Consider the following 23117-nt stretch of genomic DNA (forward strand, 5'->3'; position numbering starts at 1 on the left):
TTTGTATCGCACGTAAAAGCTAATTATTATTCCTCTTTCGATAACAGGCATGACGTATTTCCCTGCAGGGCCACAGCAAGATACAATTTAGTTGAATGAATTGTAGGAGTGGAATATAAAGGCTGAAAGAAAATGTCCAATACCTATGTGGTGTGATGATTGAGCCTCATTCATTTTTTAATCAAGGATGTAGTGCCATCAAAAAGACGCCATGCAAGGAAGCTCACATTGTCTATTCAATTCAAGTCATTTCATGTTTACCCAAAACAATGAAAGTTATTTTGTAATGTGAGTGCCAGTTTATTGTTTAATATAATGCTGTCCTGCGAATGCCACAGAAGAGCCTTGAAAAATAAATGCTATCATATTTCTGAAATGAAAATAGTCAGCGATATCCTAAACAAGGATTTATGAATTGTAAGTGTTATAAGAGGAAGCGCTGTTTTTTCAAAACAAATCAGAGAGGCGTTCAAGGTCCAAACCCTTCTTTTATCATTATCAATGTGAAATTACACTTAAGACATATTCAACTGTAGAAAAGTAGTCAAAAACAAGCATGTCTCTTTTCTTTAGCATGAAAAGGACTGACCCCTTGACAACAAGCTGTGAGGGTGTCACCTACTATAAAGTGAATCAGGATGTGTCCATTATCTAGGGCTCACCTGCTGATGGAAACGTCACTGTAAGCGGGGCTGGATGACAATTCAATTGTTCTTGCAGATGGCTCCGCGTCAGATTCTCCATCTTCTACCTTCATCACTGAGCAGCTTTTTGATTCTGCAACTTGATCTGGAGGAGGAGAAAATATATATCATCGTGTCAGACACCATGAGAGAATCAAACAGTGGAGAAATGACCTGTCAAAACTGATGTGCATGAAATGAATGGCCCTGAAAACCTAGTGTCCTTTGGACACCAGATTTTCATATATTTTCAATGGTAAAAAGCCGATTTAAAGTCCTGTTGGGACTATCACATATAGCTAGCCTCTCCCACAGTGAGTGGACAGTGTCAGGCAGTCTTTTTGTGAGTGCCTTTTTTAATTAAGGCAATTAAACCTGCAGTAGGCAGAATATTTTTAGCATCATTGGTCAAAAATTCCATAATAACCTTTCAGCATATTGTAATTCAAGTGTTCTGAGAGAAAACTAGACTTCTGCTCCTCCTCATGGCTCTGTTTTCAGGCTTTAAAAAAATCTAGCCCCTGACGGGAGACTTTGGCCAATCACAGGTCATTTCAGAGAGAGAGCGTTCCTATTGGCTGTTCATTCAACAGAGGCAGCTGTAAATCACTCGCGATCTCCGATCAAATGGTCAAACTAGGCAGCGCTGATCAAATATGAATCAATATTCTGTTACTGTAATGACTATTTCTTGTCTCAAATGTTTTCAGAAACATCTTGTAGTGTACTGTTTAGCTGTAAAATGAGAAAGTTTGCTCCGGCTGGTGTGCGGTGCTGCCGGGTCACAAACTATATCAGTTTACAGCTAAACAGTACACTACAAGATGTTCCTGATTGACAACTGCCCAGAGACGGCAAGCTCCAGATCAGCTCCGATTGGTTGTTTTCCTTCGGTCTGTGAAAGCTTGCAGATACCGTTAGGAGCACCGGAGGACACAGAGACACATGATTTTTTTCAGATTACCTGTCTCATGCACTACTTGCAGGATATAGTGACTGTTGTATAACAATAACTTTTTTTAATCATATTTGCTTCAATTCTACCGACTGCAGGTTTACGCCTCTTTTAATTGCAATAACTGATTAAATTAAACAATATATGGAAAATATAATTGTTTTTACTGATTTTCAAGACTAAAAAGTGCTATTATAAATTACCAACACAAAGGTTCCTAACTTTTTCCAGCTGACATTCAGTCATTCTGCACTTAAATTGTTGGTAAATTGTTCTCAAAATGCATGAAAATACACCAACACTGATTACCATTATTGACACATCTGTATCCGGCCTTGGCTGATGTGCCTAACCATGGAGAGCAGTCACATTGTGAATATGGATGGAACAATAAATTGAATGCACTTTATTCGCTCTCCTACACTCACACCCAGCATGGAGTCACAACAACCCCGTCAAGCTAAATCGCATGGCTGACTTTGCATATTGTTTTAAAAAAATAAAACAATTGCCACGAAGCAATCAATGGCGTTACCATGGGGATCAGGTAACTTATGCTGAAGGGTTCCGGAAATGCTTAAAAATGTCCCGTGGCTAGAATATATTTTATTCCTTGAAAAAGTTAATGAGTGTTGCAGTACCTGCAGAGTGTGATTTCTGTGTATCCTCTCCTTCCCCAATGACTTCCTGTTTGACACGAGGCTGCCTGGTCGTCTCTAGGCGACACCGAACCTGGGCAATCAGGCGGGAAAAGTCACTGCTGTGCTGCTTCCCTGCAGGCAAAATAGGATATATGGTTGAACAGTTTAAGTCAATGAGCTTAATGCAACGCTACATTTTATCATTTAAAGTTAGGGTTACAAAGTTGATAATAATGTAAAGTGGACAGCCCACCTAGTGGTGCATTAACAAAAATAATATAAAGAAATAACCACCCAGGAAAAGGCAACTGTAAAGAATGTCCTTTGGGAAAACGTATTAATATTTATAATGAATGCGGACTCATTTTTCTTTGTGCGATAACAGTATCTGAAACGCATCAGGCCAATCACATTCATATTTGGACTTGGAAATGATGAGTTTCAACCATGAAAGGTTGAATAGATTTGTGAAAATACAAGATTTTATTCACTAGCTTCTTTATTTGAAGTAAAAAAGATGCAAGCTCCAAGATGAGATCACTGTGGCAACAAAATCCTTTTATCACTGCAGTGGAGGCCAAACAGTCATTGAAAAGATATTATAACCGAATGTGAATGGACGCAAAAGAAGAAGAAGAAAAGTTACGTTTTGGCAGTGATCAAAAAATAAATAAAAGGATTTAATCACCTTCCACATAATCATCTGCAAATGTGATGTTCATATAAACAAAGACAGGAGAACAGAGACGGAACTGACAGAAAGAGGAAAGAAAAGAAAAAACCTTCATGCCAAAACACTGCAATTAACACTACTGTAGTGTGATCAGCATTTGTAGTAGCTTTTTATTTTGCAGGCTTGTGAGGATTACACTGAGTTGTGCCATTTTGTGGGTTATAAATGATGGTAACGTCTCATGCACTAGGGCTGCACGATTATGGCCAAAATCATAATCACGATTATTTTTTATCAATATTGAGATCACAATTATTTATCATGATTATTCAATGATTTTAGGGACAAAATATTTTTATTGCATTTTCACATTTAAATCAAAAGAGCACTGCTTTCACTTCCATGTTGTGCTACATTCCTGCTAAGTAACACCTCTTTGCATCAAAATACACCTTTTTTGATTCATTGCATTTTCGTTTTCTCGTTGGCAAAATGAGTAACGTACAGTATATTACTCTTCTGCTCTGGACTGCAGCCACAACATTCAGGTAAGTCTTTCTCAGGCTGCCGCTGTAGGGCGCGCACATAGTGGCAAGACAGCTCCCAAAAAGTGAAGGGTGAAGGCTGGCTGTTAATTTAGGAGGCGCTTGATTTGATAGAGTTTTCTATGAGCGGAGCACACATTTTTAACATCAGCATCGCAGTCAATCATGTTCATTTGATTGTGGGAAGCCAAAATAGTGATCACGATTAATATTTGATTAATTGTGTAGCCCTATCATGCACCAGGTTCATTTCAGAGACATAAGGCATGCAGGAACACTAGTACACACAGCTTTACAATGGACTCCATCAGGTATTGCAAAATGCAATAGGTCAAAATTGCATCTTTAACATTGCCGGATAGTGGATAAACTTTAACAGTGGCCACTAAGGGTGTTACTCCAGTCACATCATTTGTGTTCAGTCGGGAAGCACATATCAAAGTTGTCAGGGGATGGTCTCACAAAGCAGGACTTTTCCGTGTACTTATTCTGGGTTGTGACAATGTCTTCTGACAAACCAGCTACTTATTGTATAACCACTAAAAGAATATGTCACATTAAAGGCTGGAAGCACCCGGTGGATTCGGGGTGTGGATGCGTGTCTGCCGCTTTCACCTTCGTGTCTGCTCATTCACCATTCCCACTGTGGCAGAGTGAGTCATCCACATCCTCCTCTGATAAATCAAGAGGTTATCACGGCAGTGCAGCTATTTATAGGCCCTACCTCCTGTGAGTCACATCCATTTTTCAGGCACTTTAAAAGTTAGTGCTGCAGAATTATTTCCAGCAAGTTTGTTTTATCTCGTTCAACCATGACAACATGACTTCGGATAATGTTCTCTAATGCTGCTGTTTTTGCTTGACCTCTGCCCAGAGGATAAAAAACACAGTCCTGTCCTAGATTTCTGTGCATCTATATGTGTCTCCAAGGGATTTTCTATGAGCTTATAGCAAATGGAAAAAAAAAACATTTAATATGGACTCTTAAATAGCCAAGTAACCCTACAAATCATAATAAAAGAAAAGTCTTCAGTATTATATACACTCAGGCAAGAATCTCTTTTACATTTCCATTCCACCCCTTGCTGCTAAATTACTCACTGAAGACACAGCAATTCAGCTTGTTTCTGAAGCTGGTAATGCCTCATGGAAGGTATATGAGGCTGGCTCCTAATGGAGGGCTTCTAGACTGAATAAAGTAAGATTGCGATTACGGCTAGGTGACGCACTGAATATGCTAAATAGTAATGATGTTGTTGGAGACACAAAAGTATGCAATCTTCTGAATACTGCCTCTTCAGTTTCTTGAAGAACACTCCACTGCATTACCATGCAACAATTTCTCAAATTTGACAGAAATAACGTCATGCAGATGGATTACCTCTCAAGCGAGATTCAGGTCTCTGGTGGATTTTCCTACTGAGCTAGCTGCCTCGAAACGGAAAAAAATAAATGCATTGATGGGTCTAAAAGCCTATGCTTTGGAGATTGGCAGGTTGTCATTAAGATGCCCAAAGTGAATCTAATCTTTAGGCATTTTCTGAGGCATCTATCTCCAATATAACTCTTCCAAAACCTTCCTAGACGAAGTTTGTGTCCTGTATTGTTCTGCTGGCAATAATTGTGGGGAGTCCTGTAGGGATGTACCTAATGTCATTTTGTTTTTACATTCAAAGCCTCTATTGAGGTTTTCAAATGAAGCTTTGAATGTCTGTCGTCACATTTTATGACATCATCACCCTTTTTTGTTATTGTGGTTATATAAATGTAATTTATGTTGCTGTTAGATTGCTGCTAGACCGCCCTGTTAAATACAGGTCTGTGCCACCCTTTCTGTACGGCAAGTGGGAGAACAAACAGTTTTTTTTTTACTACGGTGAAAATGTTATTTTTGAAAGGCTAAACGGCAACAAATATGGATTGAAGCAGAATATTTAGTTCGATAAAAATTAGGGTTGTCAAATTCATTTTAACGCCACTTATTTCTTTAATGCATTAACGCAATTGCAAGTGAAACTAGAGAACCTAGGGAATTCACTGGTACCAACCATGTCATACTAGCTTGTCGGGAAGGAGATTAAATAACGCTCTAAACTTGCGCTAAATTTTGGCGAGGAAAAACTGGCATGGCCATTTTCAAAGGGGTCCCTTGACCTCTGATATCAAGATATGTGTATATAAATGGGTTCTATGGGTACCCACGAGTCTCCCCTTTGCAGACATGCCCACTTTATGATAATCACATGCAGTTTGGGGCAAATCCTAGTCAAGTCAGCACACTGACAGCTGTTGTTGCCTGTTTGGCTTGAGTTTGCCATGTTATGATTCAAGCATATTTTTGTATGCTAAATGCAGTACCTGTGAGGGTTTCTGGACAATATTTGTTAATGTTTTGTGTTGTTAATTAATTTACAATAATAAATATATACATACATTTGCATAAAGGAAGTATATTTGCTCACTCCCATCTTGATAAGAGTATTAAATACTTCACAAATCTCCCTTTAAGGTACATTTGGAACAGATAAAAAATGTGTGATTAATTTGCAATTAATCATGGACCATCATGCGATTAATTGCGATTCGAAATTTTAATAGACTGACAGCCCTAATAGAAACATGTTGCGAAAAATTTTTTTTTGCCATTTCATAGTTTGAGGTATTCTAACAGAAGATTTAAATCATCAAACAGGATTTCAGACACCATTTCAAAGCAGAGATTTTATATACTCTTTAATGGAATAAAACATAAACCTTCAGAGAAAAGGAGCAAGTGTTAGTGTTTCAATGCTTCGCACCTCTGTTAAGAAATGTCCTGAGGGAAACTGATCAAATCTAAGGTGCTGCCTTCAATTCCTGCTCTTGTCTCATGAGTATAAGTGTGAGTGTGAGGGCAAGGCAAGGTTTATTTGTATAAGACCTTTCAAATGAAAGGCACTTCCCAGAGCACTGCATAAGACATAGAATAAATTAAAAAGGCAATGAAAAGGAAAATGAAATACAAGAAGACAAAGGAATAAAAGTTTAGTCTCAAAGAAGAGGTAATAGTTAGATGGAGTTAGTGCAGTAGATTAAGGCTGCACAATTAATTGAATATTAATCACGATGACGATTTTTGCTTCCCACAATTAAATGAACACGATCGCCTGCAATATAGATGTTTAAAATGCTCCACTCATAGAAAACTCTGCTGCATGAATCAAGTGCTTCCTAAACTAACAGCTAGAGATGCAACATCAGTCAGCAGCCGATTACAGTGCAGTAATCACTGTGACCGGCCTACAGCACAGAGCATGTTATGGTGTGTTCAAGCTCTACTCGGTAAAAATGACTATTAGGCGATGGTAAATTATAACGCTATAATGATGCGTTCAAATGTAATCTTGTAAAATGTAGTTTTTTGGCGAGAAACTTGAATGAATCCAGTTGTTTGAAGGAGATGTTTTCACAGAAATATAAAATAGATATTAAAGACTTCCTAACACTTGCTCTAAGCAACTTATAACAAATCATTAAAACTACTGATGCCAAGATTTTTTTTAATCAAAGCAAATATTTAAATATAAATACTATTATTTATTTCCTAATCATTTGAATTTTGTTTTCTTATGCAAATAACCACTATAGAAGACAGTAATAATGTAAAAGGATAATATTTAGAGTTTTTAACAGTTGGAATGTAGCCCAACATGGAAGTGAAAGCAGCGCTCCGTTTCTTTAAATGTAAAATTGCAATAAAATATTTTGTCCATAAAATCTACGAATAATCGGGATAATAATCGGGATCTCAATATTGATCAAAATAATTGAAATTAGCATTTTGGCCATAATAATGCAGTCCTACAATAGATGGTAAATTTTGAATGATGCAACGCGTTTGTACATGCACTGTGATTCTGTGTATATCTGGTTACTTTAATAAAGGCTGTTTAGCCTTAAGTAAGGTTCTGTGCGAAATATCCCTCTTTGAAACGAGTCCATAGAGAATGCCTTAAATATCGAGATAAATTGTGTTACAAAAGTGAAGCTATATATTAGAATATATGATAAAATATAAGTTATTTTCTAGCTATGCTGTCTTGTCCTAAATGAGAAGTAGACGTGTTACATTGCATGCTCATGTTGAACAGCCTTGTCTTTGAAAGTGGTGAACCGAATATGACTCTCAGCCGTCCGTAACTCTTACGAGAGCAGTAGCGTGTACCACTCCAGCGGAATGGAAAAGAACACCAAAGTGTTTTCCAGCATTAGTTTTTAAGTGCTGTGAAATATATCGTGTCAGGAAAAAGGAGAAAGCAACATTACACACCATTTCGGTGAAAACAAATTGGGCTAATTCAACTAGAGTTCGAAAACAAATTCAAACTTTGGAAAGAGGTCGTCCATCTCTCTGAGATAAAAACATTTTGCATTTCCGATGTGACTTTTTCTACAGAAGAAAGCATGCATACACTTTTGTAACAGAACCACACAGTTGGACTCAGTTTGGCCATACGGCTACAAGGAACTGGGGGTCATAGTATAATTAGGGCTGTCAATCGATTAAAAGATTTAATCACGATTAATCGCATGTTCGTCCATAGTTAATCGTGATTAATCACAAATTAATAGCACATTTTTATCTGTTCAAAATGTACCTTAAAGGGAGATTTGTTAAGTTGTTTTTTTTCAAAAAGCACAAATAATGTGCTCAAATCATAACATGGCAAACTGCAGCCCAACAGGCAACAACAGCTGTCAGTGTGTCAGTGTGCTGACTTGACTATGACTTACCCCAAACTGCATGTGATTATCATAAAGTGGGCATGTCTGTAAAGGGGAGACTCGTGAGTACCCATAGAACCCATTTTCATTCACATATCTTGAGGTCAGAGGTCAAGGGACCCCTTTGAAAATGGCCATGACACGACAAGCTCGTACGACATGGTTGGTACCAATAGATTCCTTAGGTTTTCTAGTTTCATATGATGCCAGTTTCTTCACTCTAGCTTTAAAACTGAGTCTGCTACAACTGAAAAACGAGTTATTATCACATTAACTTTGACAGCTTTAAGTTTAATCTATACCTTTTTTCTCAGCGATGAGGTAAAGGTATGATATCCACAAGATTTAATGTTTTTTATCAAATGAAGTTCATTATGATAAAAAAAAAATCATAAAAATCCTCTAATAAACAACCTTGGCTTTAAAACAAATGTATTCTCAGGCAATCATGCATTATTTGATATTAGTGAGTATGGGTACAAGATTTGATGTTGTAATTTCATTTTTTAGTCGCCAGCTTAGTGAGTCAAACCCCTGAGGTGTCAACACATTCATAGTGAAATTGTCCTGAAAAAGAAAAATCACTTACTGTAATTTGAATGCACCTCATTAATCTCCTTCTCAGATTGATTCTTTGTGAAAACCATGACCTTTGAATTGACAAAAAGAATATACATTAGCATTAACCATCAATGAAAAAACACAGGAATATTTGCAAAGCGACTGCCCTATAGCTTGGTTTAAGTTCTCAAAAGGTGTGACATTTTTAAAGTAACATTTTTACCATAAACACACTGAATGCATTTCCTGCATGCAATGCAGACCTCCCACTGTTTATGGCACATTATAGCCACCAAGTCTCAATACCTCATCAAAATATTGTTCTACAGTACCACTAGTGGTAAAAAATAAATAAAAAATAAAAATAAACTCCACAGGGTACACTTAAGAGGAAAAATAATAGTACAATTCCAGCCAACAAGATATCCCTTTAAGCAGTTCATACGCACAGGTTTGGCTTTCCCCTGCAGTTGATTCCTGATCTTCTCATTGGCCTCCAAATCTTTGGCAATATCTTCAGCTGATGACAGAAGAAATACAAATCTTTATTTCTCTTGAGATCACAAATATTGCCCGTTATATGAATTGTGCTATCAAACACAAAATGCTTTGACCCGCGAGGTCGCTGTTCAAAATTGAAGCATTCCTGTGGATGCCAGTAAAGAAAAACACAAACTGTATTACCCTATAAGAAAACAACATCTTTATGGATGTAAAATCATTTTGTCCTCAGTGAGTCCACAGTGGTTGTGTCCCATTGTCCTCATTCACTGCTCTCTCACTATCCAGGGAGTTCTATCTAGCAGACTGTATAGAGAACTAAACAATGAGCTTATCGGCAAAATGAAAAAACACTTTGGGACACTACTCAGGTCATTTTCTCAGTGCCGTTAATTACGTCATTGCTGTTGTACAATTAAAACGTGCCAGGTCAACATCTGCTGCTGCTGGTAGACCATCCATAACACTGTAAATGCTGACATGTAGTTTTGTTTGATGAATATATATCTAAGCTATTTTCCTCCATGGTAAGCAGCAGTGATGCCGCGCACATGTCTAGGCTTTTATTGTGAAAGGTACAAATTAACGGCAGGTGTGAATGTGGGGGCAATAAGCGTATTTTCCCAAATTAAAAAATACAAAGTACTTTGTGGCTGTCTGTGTTGTGATTTTCACGCCACAACTCATGGATTTGTCTCAATCACGCTGCTCTTTCCTCTTGTCCATTTTCCTTCAGAGCAATGCATGATGGTATATAGTGCTCAGTTAGTGACAATCGTTGTCCACTACTTTTCACAATGCATTGTGGGATACTTTGAGTCCACTATATAGGGTATAATAATCCTCACTATACATTCGGGCAGCACTACAAAGCGGCAAACTCACTATATAGTCCACTATAGTGAGTAGTGAGGGATTTTGGACACAGCCAGTATCACCGTTATGGTATAATGGACCAAGTGCCCTCACCTGATTTTGGGTTTAGGGAATCACACTGGGCGTTGAATACTTGGACAAACTCCTGGTGTCTTTTGATGAGCTGGTCTCGAGAACCCTGCATTGAGAGATGGCACTCCTTCAGCCTCCTCTTCAGCTCCTGAATGGAAAGCAGGTTGTACACAAGCTTCGTCATTGGACGCCTCGCATTGCCAATGGAGCTGCAACACACATGTCAATTAGTTTATTTCAGAAGTCACCAGATATGGTGGCGGGCATTTCTGTGCTCGGCTGTAATAAACTTCTACATCAGCAAGTCTTTGACATCACAAGGCAGAAAAGAAATAGAATACATCACACAGTGGCCACCTCAGCTGAGCTCATAACAAAATGATATTGATGACATGATTAATGGTATATAACGGATGCCATTTGTCAGCCCGGTGAAGGAACACACCTCTGATGATCTATAGTGCTGTTAAATTCAGACAAGGCCGTCAAACGCGTTATATTATAATATATACTTGGTCTTGAATATAAGACATTAAGTGTAAATTATTACATACAGGCTGGCTACATAAGGCTAGTATATTAAAACCTCTAATACGTCATTATGACATCAAGGTCTACTCCAGATTAAGTCTTTTGCACTGCTACAAAAAGGACCAAATAACAAAACCTCATAATCGCTGCATGGGTCGTTAATCACGCTGGAAAATGTTTCAAAGGCCACTAACAAGGATCAATCTGTCAAATTATGTCACAGACCTGGTCTTCAGCAAGACGAGTAGCCCGGTTGATGATGGTAATACTACAAATCTAGTAATAATTCCAATTGTACAGTTGCAGTAATTCTGCCATTTTAATCAAACAAAAGTGTATTAACACTTAGTGAATGCTCTAGTGTACAGAAAATGAATCATCATCATCCCTTTATTTCATCCAGAAGTAAATACACAGGCACTTTCAGTGGAAATGATCTTCTTAGACAGTGCAAAGAACAGACGCCAGAAAAAGTGTGCATATAAAGTCAACTGATGGTACGCCCTACTATGTATATTGTTCTAGAATAAGATAGTTAAATAAGATGTGTACATGTCTATAATATGTAATATATAATAATATATTTGTCAAGTATTTAATACTCTTATCAACATGGGAGTGGGCAAATATGTTTGCTTTATGCAATTGTATGTATATATCTATAATTGGAACTCAATTAACAACACAAAACAATGACACATATTGTCCAGAAACCCTCACAGGTACTGCATTTAGCATATGCTCAAATCATAACATGGTAAACTGAAGCCCAACAGGCAACAACAGCTGTCAGTGTGTCAGTGTGCTGACTTGACTATGACTTGCCCCAAACTGCATGTGATTATCATAAAGTGGGCATGTCTGTAAAGGGGAGACTCGTTGGTACCCATAGAACCCATTTTCATTCACATATCTTGAGGTCAGAAGTCAAGGGACTAGGGTATGTAAACAGCAGACGTTTCAGGTGCAGACTGCAGTCTCAATTGTTGGTCCAGAAATCGCCCGAACACAAAACTGCTCGTAAAATCTCAACTTATCCCTACGTTTATAATCAAATTTGAAAGACAAAATGCTTGAAAATTTGCCCTAACCTTTACACTTCTCTCATCATTCTAATCTTCAGGAAATCTATGCAGTGTATTTTACTTACATCCCACTTCCCTATAGAGCACTACAGGTTGAACAAACACCAACAGAGAGCCTGCGTTTAAGTGATCATCAGTTAAGTGGGTATTTTACCTCCTTAAGCTTTCCTTCTTCTCTCTTCTGGTAAGACACGTGTCCAGATGTTTGTTGATAAACTGCTGTGGCACACTTACAGAACACACAGGGCAATCCACTGCAAAAAAGAAATACACAAGATATTATTAGCAGCTTAATTCTGTGAAAAGTATGAGATACATTTTCAGATTGCTTAAGCTCACGCCAGAAGTTTGAAGCTCGAAGAAGTAGACTTTGTAATCGTGCGTCTTTCAGGGACGACACTGTTATCAGCGGTAACTGGCGTATGAGCGCAGTGCAGAGCGGCGGCGATTAGCTAGTCAGTGTGGCACACACTGAGACTCACATGCACCACCATGCATGTGTGGCCGGACCGGCTATGTAAACAAAGCGTGGAGAGGCTCCGATTACAACACACACAGAGGGAGAGTGACTTCATTCTCTGCTCAGGTAGACATTACTCCTCTATATCTTTACATAGAGTTGTTTGCTGCTATATTAATGCTCAGAATTTAGAATTTAGCACTTTTATAGGCTCACTACTCTTATATTGAGTTGCCCGAAAAACTAAATGTTGTGCCTTCTTCATAGATGTATAAGAAGAGATATAAATGAGACATTCACCTACCAAATTTTTAAAAGCTAACCTATGACGGATAAATGTGATCCAGTTCTGTTAATTGGGTCACAGTTGCCGTAACTGTTGAATGTAAAGCCTTTAAAAATGCACACAAACAAAAAGCTAATGGTATAACTCTCATTGTCTGTAGGTGAGGCACATTAAAATGACAGCATCGTCTACTTTCTTTGCCTGTAGATGGCATCGTCAACAGATCTACATCTGCTGTTGTTACCCGACAACAAGGAGCTGTTTTGCAGGTACACAACTGACCTGATGACGACCAAACAGCTCTCCCTTGTGGAGATTCTGTAGCCTTGTGAACATGAATGAGCGAGACTGCGAGTTTGTGAGATAACAAGCTAGTTAGAAGCGGTGAGTCACACAGGGTAATGCAGCTTTCTTAACCCACAGGTAGAAAGGCTTCACCTTTGATTACGGGCTTTACGTCCTCTGATGGCGACGAGGAATGCGCCGTTTCAACGCCGGTGCCGATACTGCGCGAGACTCCGGCCTCCTGTTTGACTGACATCAAACGCTGGATAGATGCCTCCTCCACATCCATCGGCTCTTCCTTCACAACCACTGGAAATTGAGCAGTTGTCGATTGTAGGTCAGCGTCTTTTGTATCGTGTGTGCGTGCAGTCTGTATTTCCCCCCGCTGAGCACACTGAGCAACAGAACCATCTCGCTGGGTTTCTTCAGTGGGAGATGTTTTAGGCCTCTTTTGGAAAAAGTGACTCAAAACAGAGCTGTTGCCCTTCTGGCCTCTCTCTCTGGGAGTTTTGCATTTGACAGCTGAAGCTGGGGTCTTTGGCGATATTGGAGGAGATTCAAAACTTACTTTTGACAACTGCTGCCTGGTAAAAAGAAGAAAAGGCAAAGTGCATGTGAGTGAAAACGTGTGCAGCATGGATCAACGCCACAAATGTATAATTACATAAAGTATATCATGTAGGGTAAAGGACTTGTGGACCTCTTAAAAAACAGGTTTCGCCCATTAAAAGAGCGAAGAGCCAATAAATACTGCGAACGGTAAAGTGAACCCTTTGACGTTAAACTGCACCTGCTCAGTTATCTCGCTCCTTTTCTACGGATTGAGAAAAAGTAGACACTTTGGCTACGGTCTTGGAAATGTGGAAAGCAAACAAACTGCAGCTGGGCCATTACTTTGCAATAAAATGGAACCAATGAGGTGTGTAATGTTCTGCTTTCCATATCTAGAACTAATTTGTGCTTACTGTCCCCATTAGAGAAGGCTCACCCACACACATACACACTTGCCAAAGCCGCTTTGTGCAAATGTGATGTGGAATCACCTCCTCTCTCTCCCTGCAAACATCTTGAAGACATATGCTCTCCTCCCACCATCCATCTGTAACACTGCATACAGCCAGGTAACTATTACTAGTCACGCCACTAACATTTGGACTTTGTATTGCAGCAAATTATTTTGTAGTATATTTTAGAGAAGGTAAGCAAATAACAAAAAGTGTATGAAAAAGTACCTTTTAATTTCACTCTTTTTATTTTCCTTTTAATGCTAACTGCACTGTTACTCAACACAACCTAGACAATTCAAATCCACTATGACTTTACATATTATAGCCATTAGTTGTAACCGTTTCTGCCTCATTTGAGCAAACGCGTCTTTTCCGTCGCTTTAGTGTGTCAAATGGTTCTAAATACTACTGTACGCCAGCAGTTTACTGGCTGTTGCCATAGAGATGACACCTGCCAGAGGAGCTAATCAGACTATATTGTTAGAGATTCAGTACATACTTAGTACACTTAGTGTTTAAAATTAGTAACACATATTACATCATAGTTATGTCATGACAGACGTTTTTTCTAATGTTATGATTCTGACCTCGGTTACCTCTTCTGAATCTGAATTCATGTTCTCTTAGTGGTCTGTAAATGGTGGGGACAAGCAGCGAGGCAGCTTTGCTACAGGTGATAAAAACACTCTTAAGATCACCAAAGGAATTAAATTTCAAGAGGTTTAAAAGTTCCTTTTTGTCAGGCAATATAACAAAAAGAAATGCCTCTTTAAATAAAGTTCAACATTATCTTCCTGGTCCATTAAGACTGGCAGATAATGGAAATATCTAAGGCTGTCCTCGACTAAAGAAATTCTTAGTCGACTAACACTCATACGATTTTGTTGACTAATCGATTAGTTGAGTTAATCAACAGATCACACAAAAGCACCTCTTTAAATCTTGTGTTTGCCAGTGATGTGCTCATAAGTGTCTTAGAAATAAGTCATTCAGATATGAAAAAGCATAAAAAATGACTAATAAACTAAAGAAATCTTAGTTGACTAAGACCAAAACGACCGATTAGTCAAATAATCGACTAAGAAGGAGCAGCCCTAGAAATATCAATAGAAACTTTTAACAACTTTGAGTGCTATTCCATTTTTTTATTGCCTTATTCCAGCATCGGCACCACAATATAAAACATATTCTAGATCTCCTCTTCAGAAATAAAATTCAAGGTGTGCTTCAGCATGGCTTGAACTCATTTCAGGTGGAAATGAATGAGTTGCAGCTGAACTAAACATACAATAGCTCAATCTGATTGTATCCACAATTCAGCGGGAGGAAGGAAACTTATAATTAAGAAACCAGGTCTTTCTGGGGATTTAAGAATGAAATAGAAATAGCGGGATACTGTATGAGGGTATGCTGGATGCAGAAGTTTAGGCAGTCTCATTGATCTTCCAGGTCTAGACTTGTAGTAACCAAAAGAGCGAAATGCAAGTCAATACCATCTACTTAATTTACACACACTAATTAAACTTTAATTGTCTGACCATATTGATTCCCTCTACAACGTCAAGAATAATCTTTTACAATTAGAACTGGGTGTTAAGTTCAAGGGTAGCTACTATTGCAATTTTAAAGCTGGATGTTAGTGACCTTAAACAGACACACGTTTGTTGGCCCCCAGTCCGTTGGACACCCTCTGCAAAATACAATTTTATAATATGATTACTTTACTTTAGTACTTTACTTCACTCAATAATTATTCAACTCTAATAAGGCTGTGCAATATGACGATATATATTGTCAAAGTGATAAAAAAATGTCTATTGCATATATTTTTCTATATCTTTTCTATCGCAATAGAGGTTAAGTCTATATCAATTATTTTTTTCTTTATAATTTCACTTAAAAATTGTGGGGTGTAAATTGTGTAAGTTTTTAAAATGGGAAAATACTAAGTACTTTCAGTCAAGTATTTAATTCACACAGGATTAAACAAAAATAGGCTTCACCATGTGATTATTTCATATAGACTATTTATTTATTGAATTATCAGAAATATCATGATCTATACGTTATCGAGATGACCTATAAATGACCTATATCGTGATAGCAGATTTTGGCCATATCGCCCAGCCCTGAACTCTGATAAGGAATTTAAACATACAGTATTTCAGTGACAATGAGAAATATCAAAATATGTTTTTAGCTTGTATCTAAAACACATAAAAAATTAAATGTAATGGATAGAGTAAAAAAAATGCCATAAAATACAGCTGTTCAGAAGTATGAAGACACTGGCTCATTACAAATGAAAACTGCTAAGTTCAAAGAAATAACATGTACCGTATCCATAACAGAATTGTGCTTTTGGTGATTAAATTAATTAAATTGCAGTGTCTGAAAATCAAATGTACAAGCTCCACTTCTACTTTAGTAAATGAGTTTACTGAGTGAGAGGAGAGACTACAAGATAGCTGGTTACTATGATAATATACAGCTGTGGTTTGCTAGAGAAATGGGCCTCTAGTTCAATGGCAGTAAATGATTGCCGTGGGCAAACAGCTACCTAATGCTGTGTTTTCCACAAAGTCTCACAGTGAGAAATGTGAGTGACCCAAATGACAGAAGGAATCGACAAACACTTCTGAAGCAGAAAAAAAACAACCACATAGACAGATGCTAGAGTAATCTCAATATTCTTCCCTGTATGACTCTCAACTGTTTGAGACAAGTCTATAACTACATAACAGCAACGCTCTGTGACAAAGTCAAGGAATCCCATTTTTCAGACGCTCAGTGCTACACAACAGGAAATTAAAAAGCGGGGGGAAAGAGCAGCCAAGTAAGCCACTCATTCATAACAGTGATGACAATCAGAAGGTCTACAGGTCGACGGGAGACCTTTCAGAGTCGATAACATCGAGACGATTGATGGAAGGGAGAAACTTACTGACTGATAACAGCGCTCAGAAGTTATATTGACGCATTAGCCCAGACTTTGAGGAAACAATTCTGTTGATTTTAGTTTAGTTTTAGTTGAATTTTTGGGGGGACAATGCCCACTGGTGAACAGAAATTGAACCAGTTAGTCAAGCCGACTTATTTTCATCTATTTTTCCTCAACAGATACTAGAAGGCACCCTAAAACATGGATCATTCATAAAACTCTGTTCATAGACCATTATCTATTTCTGAAATATCAAGAGCAAAACAAAATATACATCCCTAAGGAGATGTGCGTTCTGTTGTCCTTTTGTTAGGGCTGTCCTGGATGCCATTTTAAGGGCTACGAAGAGAAATATTCAAAGGTATTCGAAGCTTCGCGGCGAAACAGGCTGACATGTTCTTCTGTCTGTCTGTCTGTCTCGATCTTCCAAGTTTCAGTGGCCGGGAAAGTGCTGCTTCCGCACAGCTGTACAGACACGCACCTCTACACACAACAAACACCAATATCCATCTGAGAATAACTAAAAAATAATTAATGTTGAATATGAATAATGGATAATGTAAAAAGACTAACAGGGATTCAGAGTGAGGATTATGAGAACGAGGTTATGACCCTAAACCAGCAGGGATAAATAATCCCAGGGGCTGGGGTGACCTACTATACCTTGATGTTGTTGTAAGACAAACAAATGAGTGCAAGCATGTGGCTGGCTGCACCCATGTGGTCGAGTTAAAGTAAATGTTTTCCTACACTGTGACCACTGTCACTGGAGGGAAAAAAAGCTCAAATTTAAAGTACCAAGACATTTCCTTTAGACCAGATCTGGACACCACTCCCTATGCCTACATCCTGCTGTAATGAAAACATATCAGCCCCTAGAGCTACACAACACACGCTGACGTGCAATACAAGGGAGAACCTTGAATGAACTCAGCTGATGAAAACAAAATCCCCATTTGATTTACAGAAAATCCTTAAAATCAGAACTGGAAGGCAATTATAAGTGTCTCTCTAAAGCTGGTAAATTGCAATAAAGTGAAATTGGTGCCCTTGTGGACATATTGTGATCTTGCCAATAACAATGAGATCCCCCTGAAATCACCACAATAATCGCTTTTCCGCTTCAGTTCTTAGAAACCGTGACGACACAAGCTGGAGGGACGCTCAGGCGGTGCACCTGTGTTCATGGTAAGGAGGCTTAACGTGGATTGTGGAGTAAGTTTTATTTCCTGATCTGCCATTTTTCATTATTCTGTTGGTCTACTGTATCTCTGAGGGCAACATAATTACACTAAATATATTAACTATTGTTTCTTGTAGATGACTGTATCAAAAGGGAATGATTAAATCCTTGTTCTCCATCTGAGCTGGTGCGCAAAAGGCCAGAAACATACTTAAATGCAACAGTACTTAGATGATAAATAAGTGGTATTGTTCACTAAGGACTAATAAACCAGTAACTTGGTAACTCCAGCATCATGTATCAGTTTGCTGATTTGTTTATGTGGACAAATGTGGTTAGGGCAGTATTATGTTTTTAAATATTCACTGCTTGTACTGATAGCAGGACCCTGAATTGTAATTGCTCTATCATTCACCCTGATAAAACTGTTTTGAAAAACAGTTACTGGTGACGCAGGGTACACATAAGACAATTTGCTACGGACCATTTATAATGTGTTGCATGGTTACCTTGCAGCTTGAAAGTTTACGACCAAATCATCCAATAAACGGTTGGTTCTTAGATCTGGTTCTGCTGCTTGCTGAAAGAAAAAAAGAAGCGAGATATGAAGGATCCTGTCTCCTTTATCAGACTAATGCAATTAATTACAGATGATGACCTGGAATTGTGTTATCTATATTGAGGGTAATGGTGATTATGCAAATGACGACCTGGGGTTATAATTATGATTAGAATTATATATGATTATAATTATGCATTCAAATCAAGTTCATACTTACTGTATTGCAAACAGGACACTGCAGCTTATAGCAAAGGAATTTTCGGATGCACAAGGAGCAAACTGTGAAATGAAATGCAAACAAAGTGTATATTATACAACATAATCGGGTAGCAAGCGGGCAGAGGATTTCCTTTCTTTCATCAAAGCTGTTATTCAGTTGCAATTTGGATCGAACAATACACATAACAAAAATAATCTCGGGAGTGCACAACTGTATTCTATCCACATATGAGGAGCATCTAGTGTGGCTCAATCATGGACACAATTCTATGGACACAAATGAATGCAGGCAAAGGTGCATCCACCTAAAATAAACTTGCTTCAACTTAAGCAGGGAGCTCACTGGATGTTATTACTGCAGAGACAGCAGCAGGATCCGGAGGGGCAGAAGGTCACGATGACTACTGAATGCTTCTCTTGCTCGTGGTAACAACGATATCAAAGATAACATTCACTATTTGTACGAGTAGCTAACAGGCTGGATACTGCAAAAAAAATGACTCCACTCATTTGAAAAGTCATCCATAACCATTCACAAGTTCATCTCTTACTGCTTTGAAATTCATTTCAAAAGTATCATTTTATTTTTTTTAAAAAGGCCCTCAGCTGCATTTGACTCGTTTACACGACTCGCTCAGCGGCCTTGCTTTCATTTACTCAATCAATGCTTTGCTTCTAATTACAGTGATTACTACTATACAGTAGCTACCTTAAAAGCTGCTCTACTTGTTACTTACAGTTGTGAGAGCATTTAGTCATCATTGAAATATTGAGGAAGTCGAAGCAAATTGGACACCGAAGCAGGGCATCAACATTCTGTAGAAAAACACAGTGATTAGCAGCATACTCGAAACACTCATTAAACAGCTTAATTATTTCCTAGGAAGGAGGTTATGTTTTCACCGGCGTTGGTTTTCTTGGTTTGTTAGTTGGTTTGTTTGTTGGTTTGTCCGTTTGGATGATTACTCCAAAAGTCCGAGATAGATTTGGATGACATTTTTTGGAGGGGTGGGATGTGGCACAATGAACAATCCATTAGATTTTGGTGGCGATCTGGATCATGATCTGGCTTCGGGGATTTTTTTTAATAACTCCGCTCAGCCTGTGCATTAACACCACAGGCTTTAAGACATGCGCAGTGTAACTGATGACGTGTTCATGACGCATCACCCTGCCTCTTTCCTTCTGCCTGCAGAGAGAGCAGGGGGTGGAGGGAGGGAGGGACACCTGTAGATTTGCCGTTTTTCCACATTATACTGGGTGAAATTACAGTTGAGTTCGACCAAAGCACACTTGGTGATTGTTGGAAACAGTAACGACGATGGTTTAGGTGAGTTTGACTTTGTTTCTGTCCAGTTTGAATGAAGTGTTTTATGCTGCTCCGCTACGTACAGCTGATCTCAACATAAACAAAATTACACGATGATGATGGCGCAAGCTGCACGGAGAGGGGGGGGGGGGGGGGGGGGGGGGGAATCGTACTCAGGCAGCTTGGCGGAGGTCTGCGCTCTCCAAGTGCCATTCTAGTTTATTGTCTGGCAATAACCAAAAATTATACAAAAAACTGTCAATAATACATTCTCATCTGTTGAAAATATGGCAGGTTGGAAGCATGAAATTCAACAATACTGACCATGAATAATTCTTTTTTTGGTGAAACTAAGCTAGCGTAAACATTCTTAATAGAGGAGTTGCATTTTTAAATCAGAGATTTTATTCACATATTGTAGAATCAAAAGAACATTTATTTCAGTGTAACAAAATTTAACAAATCAAAATGTTGCTTAAAGCTGCAGTGGGTAGAAATGGAGCAAATATGATTTCATAAAGTTAATTTTTATAAAACGGTCACTATATCCTGACAGTAGTGCTTGAGACAGGTCATCTGAAAAAAATCATGTGCCTCTGTGTCCTCCAGGAAAACGAGCCTCTGAGCAGCTGTCAACCACTGGCAAACTCCGATCAAATGATCAAACTAGGCAGCGCTGATCAAATATGAATCAATATTCTGTTACTGTAATGCCTATTTCTTGTCTCAAATGTTTTCAGAAACATCTTGTAGTGTACTGTTTAGCTGTAAAATGAGAAAGTTTGTGACCCGGCAGCCATGTCCAGATCAGTTGAGGAAATACCAAGCAACGCCCACCAGCCAGAGCACAGCCAATAGGAACGCTCTCTCTCTCTCAAATGACCTATGATTGGCCAAAGTCTCTCGTCACGGGCTAGATTTTTTAAAGCCTGAAAACAGAGCCATGAGGAGGTGCAGAAGTCTAGTTTTCTCTCAGAACACTTGAATTACAATATGCTGAAAAGTTAATATGGAATTTTTGCTCAAGGATGCCAAAAACATACTGCCTGATACGAAACGATACGATATGATACGATACGATACAATACGATACGATGCTATGCGATGCAATACGATGCAATACGATGCAATACACTTTATTGTCCCTTTGGGGAAATTTGTTTTGGACTCAGTGCTGCACACCATCAGCTGCCTCCACAGCAGCATCAATGAATAGAAACAAACAACAATCCACATGTAAACAGAGAAACACAAACAATGAAAGCCTCAACAACATATATTGCACAAAAACAGAATCTAAAAACAGAATAAATAAAAGAAAAAAGAAGAAGAGAGCTTTAATGACTGGTACACACAACTTCCATACTGGAGTTTGTGATTTTAATTTAGAACATTTCAACGTTAGGAGTTTCAAACACATTCCTACGGAAGGACACAGTTTCCTGAAACCCATCCACACCCCATCAGAGCATCACGTTACTGGGTTCTCTTAACTGGATAGTGTCAAGTTCAAGCGCAATCAATTGTGTACAATGTAACTAACGTTAAAGGTTGCTATCCTACATCCTTTGACTCATGTGGTTGTATGTTTCACGTTACATATTTCACAGCTAAAATAAGTCAGCGTTAACGCTTATATGACTCCTAGCTAAGTAACGCTTGACTATGTTGAGGTGTTTGTTTTGGTGGGGAAACGTTAGCGTCAACACGTCAATACGTTCCTTTGATTTTTACTTTTATTTTTTATATATTTTTATATGAAATTATGATTTCAGATCCAGAAATGCCATTATTCCACATGGAGGGGGTTATTTGTTTTTGTGCATTTGCATATATATATATTTGTATGTTTGCAGGCTACGCTATGTGTCTCCTAGTTTTTTAGAGACTCTTGTGACAGTTCAGATGTGAGTGAGAGGGAGACGTTTTGTGTCTTTAGCATTATTTATATGAAAAGAGGACTTACTGCCACATCTGGACAGTAGGAAACAAGCACAGCTCACAATATGCTGTGTTGTTAAGACGTTCTCTTCTTTCTCAACGTCATCACGTCAACACGTTAACGTTAACGTTAAATAACGTTAGACATTGTGAATAGATAGACTCATGATCATGATTAACGTTATGTTAACTAAATCACAACTGTGTTTGTTGCATCATAGCTATAAGGTTAGCTGATGTTACATTAGCATGGGTTAAGTCAGTCTATTGTAGATAAAAAGCACTGGATCAATACTTATCTGTAGCTGTATTGATCGTTAGTTAACGTCGGTGGCTGTAACGATAGTTACTGTAACCTTAGTTACTGTAACGTTAGTTACTGGTTGTTGGTTTCGTTTAGCTAAAAACACTAATAGCTGCCATGTTAGCGAAACGTTTTAAAATACATATATTTAACGTAACAACTTACTTTCAAACAGGCAAGGCCAGGTGGTAAATCCGCTTGGATCTGTTGGGCCATGATGGTGTAAAGAAATAGAGCAGCTATTTAGAGATAATCACTAAACTTTGATATCAGGAATCAAAGTCCCGCTCACAGGGATGCAGGACGCCTCTGACGTCATGTGACGACATCCGCTGAGTATGAGGCACAGATCCGCTTAAAGTGTCGCTGGATGCTGGATCACTTTTTATCCATCATCCTATTAAACACCATCCTTTTATCCATCATTCTTTTACTTCTATCTATCTATCTATTTGTATTTATTTTACTTTATTTTATCTTATTTTTTTTAATCTTGACTTAATTTGATTTCCACCCCTCTCAAGCGCACACACACAGTCACATGATATTGATCTTGCCCGGTTTTGTTGGCTTTTTTAAAGTTTTCTTTCTTTCTTTTTTTTTTAAATTTATGTATTTATTTATTTATTTTTCTCTCTTTATTTTTTTTCTTTCTTTAATTTATTTTTCTCTCCTTTTTGTTTTATCCATATTTCATTTTATTTCATTTTTTTATGAGGATAAGGAAGAAAAA

At 38.2% G+C, this 23117-nt stretch overlaps 1 protein-coding gene across 1 annotated transcript in view; it reads right to left on the bottom strand.

Annotated features, from left to right (window-relative positions):
- Positions 1-22718, bottom strand: part of rad18 (RAD18 E3 ubiquitin protein ligase) — a 36321-nt gene extending 13603 nt beyond the window's left edge. The window contains exons 1-11 of the mRNA XM_074634402.1: positions 22550-22718; positions 19568-19646; positions 18829-18890; positions 18559-18629; positions 13072-13502; positions 12042-12141; positions 10293-10480; positions 9272-9342; positions 8851-8911; positions 2280-2411; positions 663-789 (exon numbers count right to left, since the gene is read on the bottom strand). Coding sequence (XP_074490503.1) covers positions 663-789; positions 2280-2411; positions 8851-8911; positions 9272-9342; positions 10293-10480; positions 12042-12141; positions 13072-13502; positions 18559-18629; positions 18829-18890; positions 19568-19646; positions 22550-22600 — 1373 coding nt within the window. The 5' untranslated portion in view covers positions 22601-22718. The remainder of the gene's footprint in view (positions 1-662; positions 790-2279; positions 2412-8850; positions 8912-9271; positions 9343-10292; positions 10481-12041; positions 12142-13071; positions 13503-18558; positions 18630-18828; positions 18891-19567; positions 19647-22549) is intronic.
- Between the last annotated feature and the right edge of the window lie 399 nt (positions 22719-23117).

Source organism: Sebastes fasciatus, chromosome 1 (genome assembly GCF_043250625.1).
Source record: "Sebastes fasciatus isolate fSebFas1 chromosome 1, fSebFas1.pri, whole genome shotgun sequence".
Classification (NCBI taxonomy): Eukaryota; Metazoa; Chordata; class Actinopteri; order Perciformes; family Sebastidae; genus Sebastes; species Sebastes fasciatus.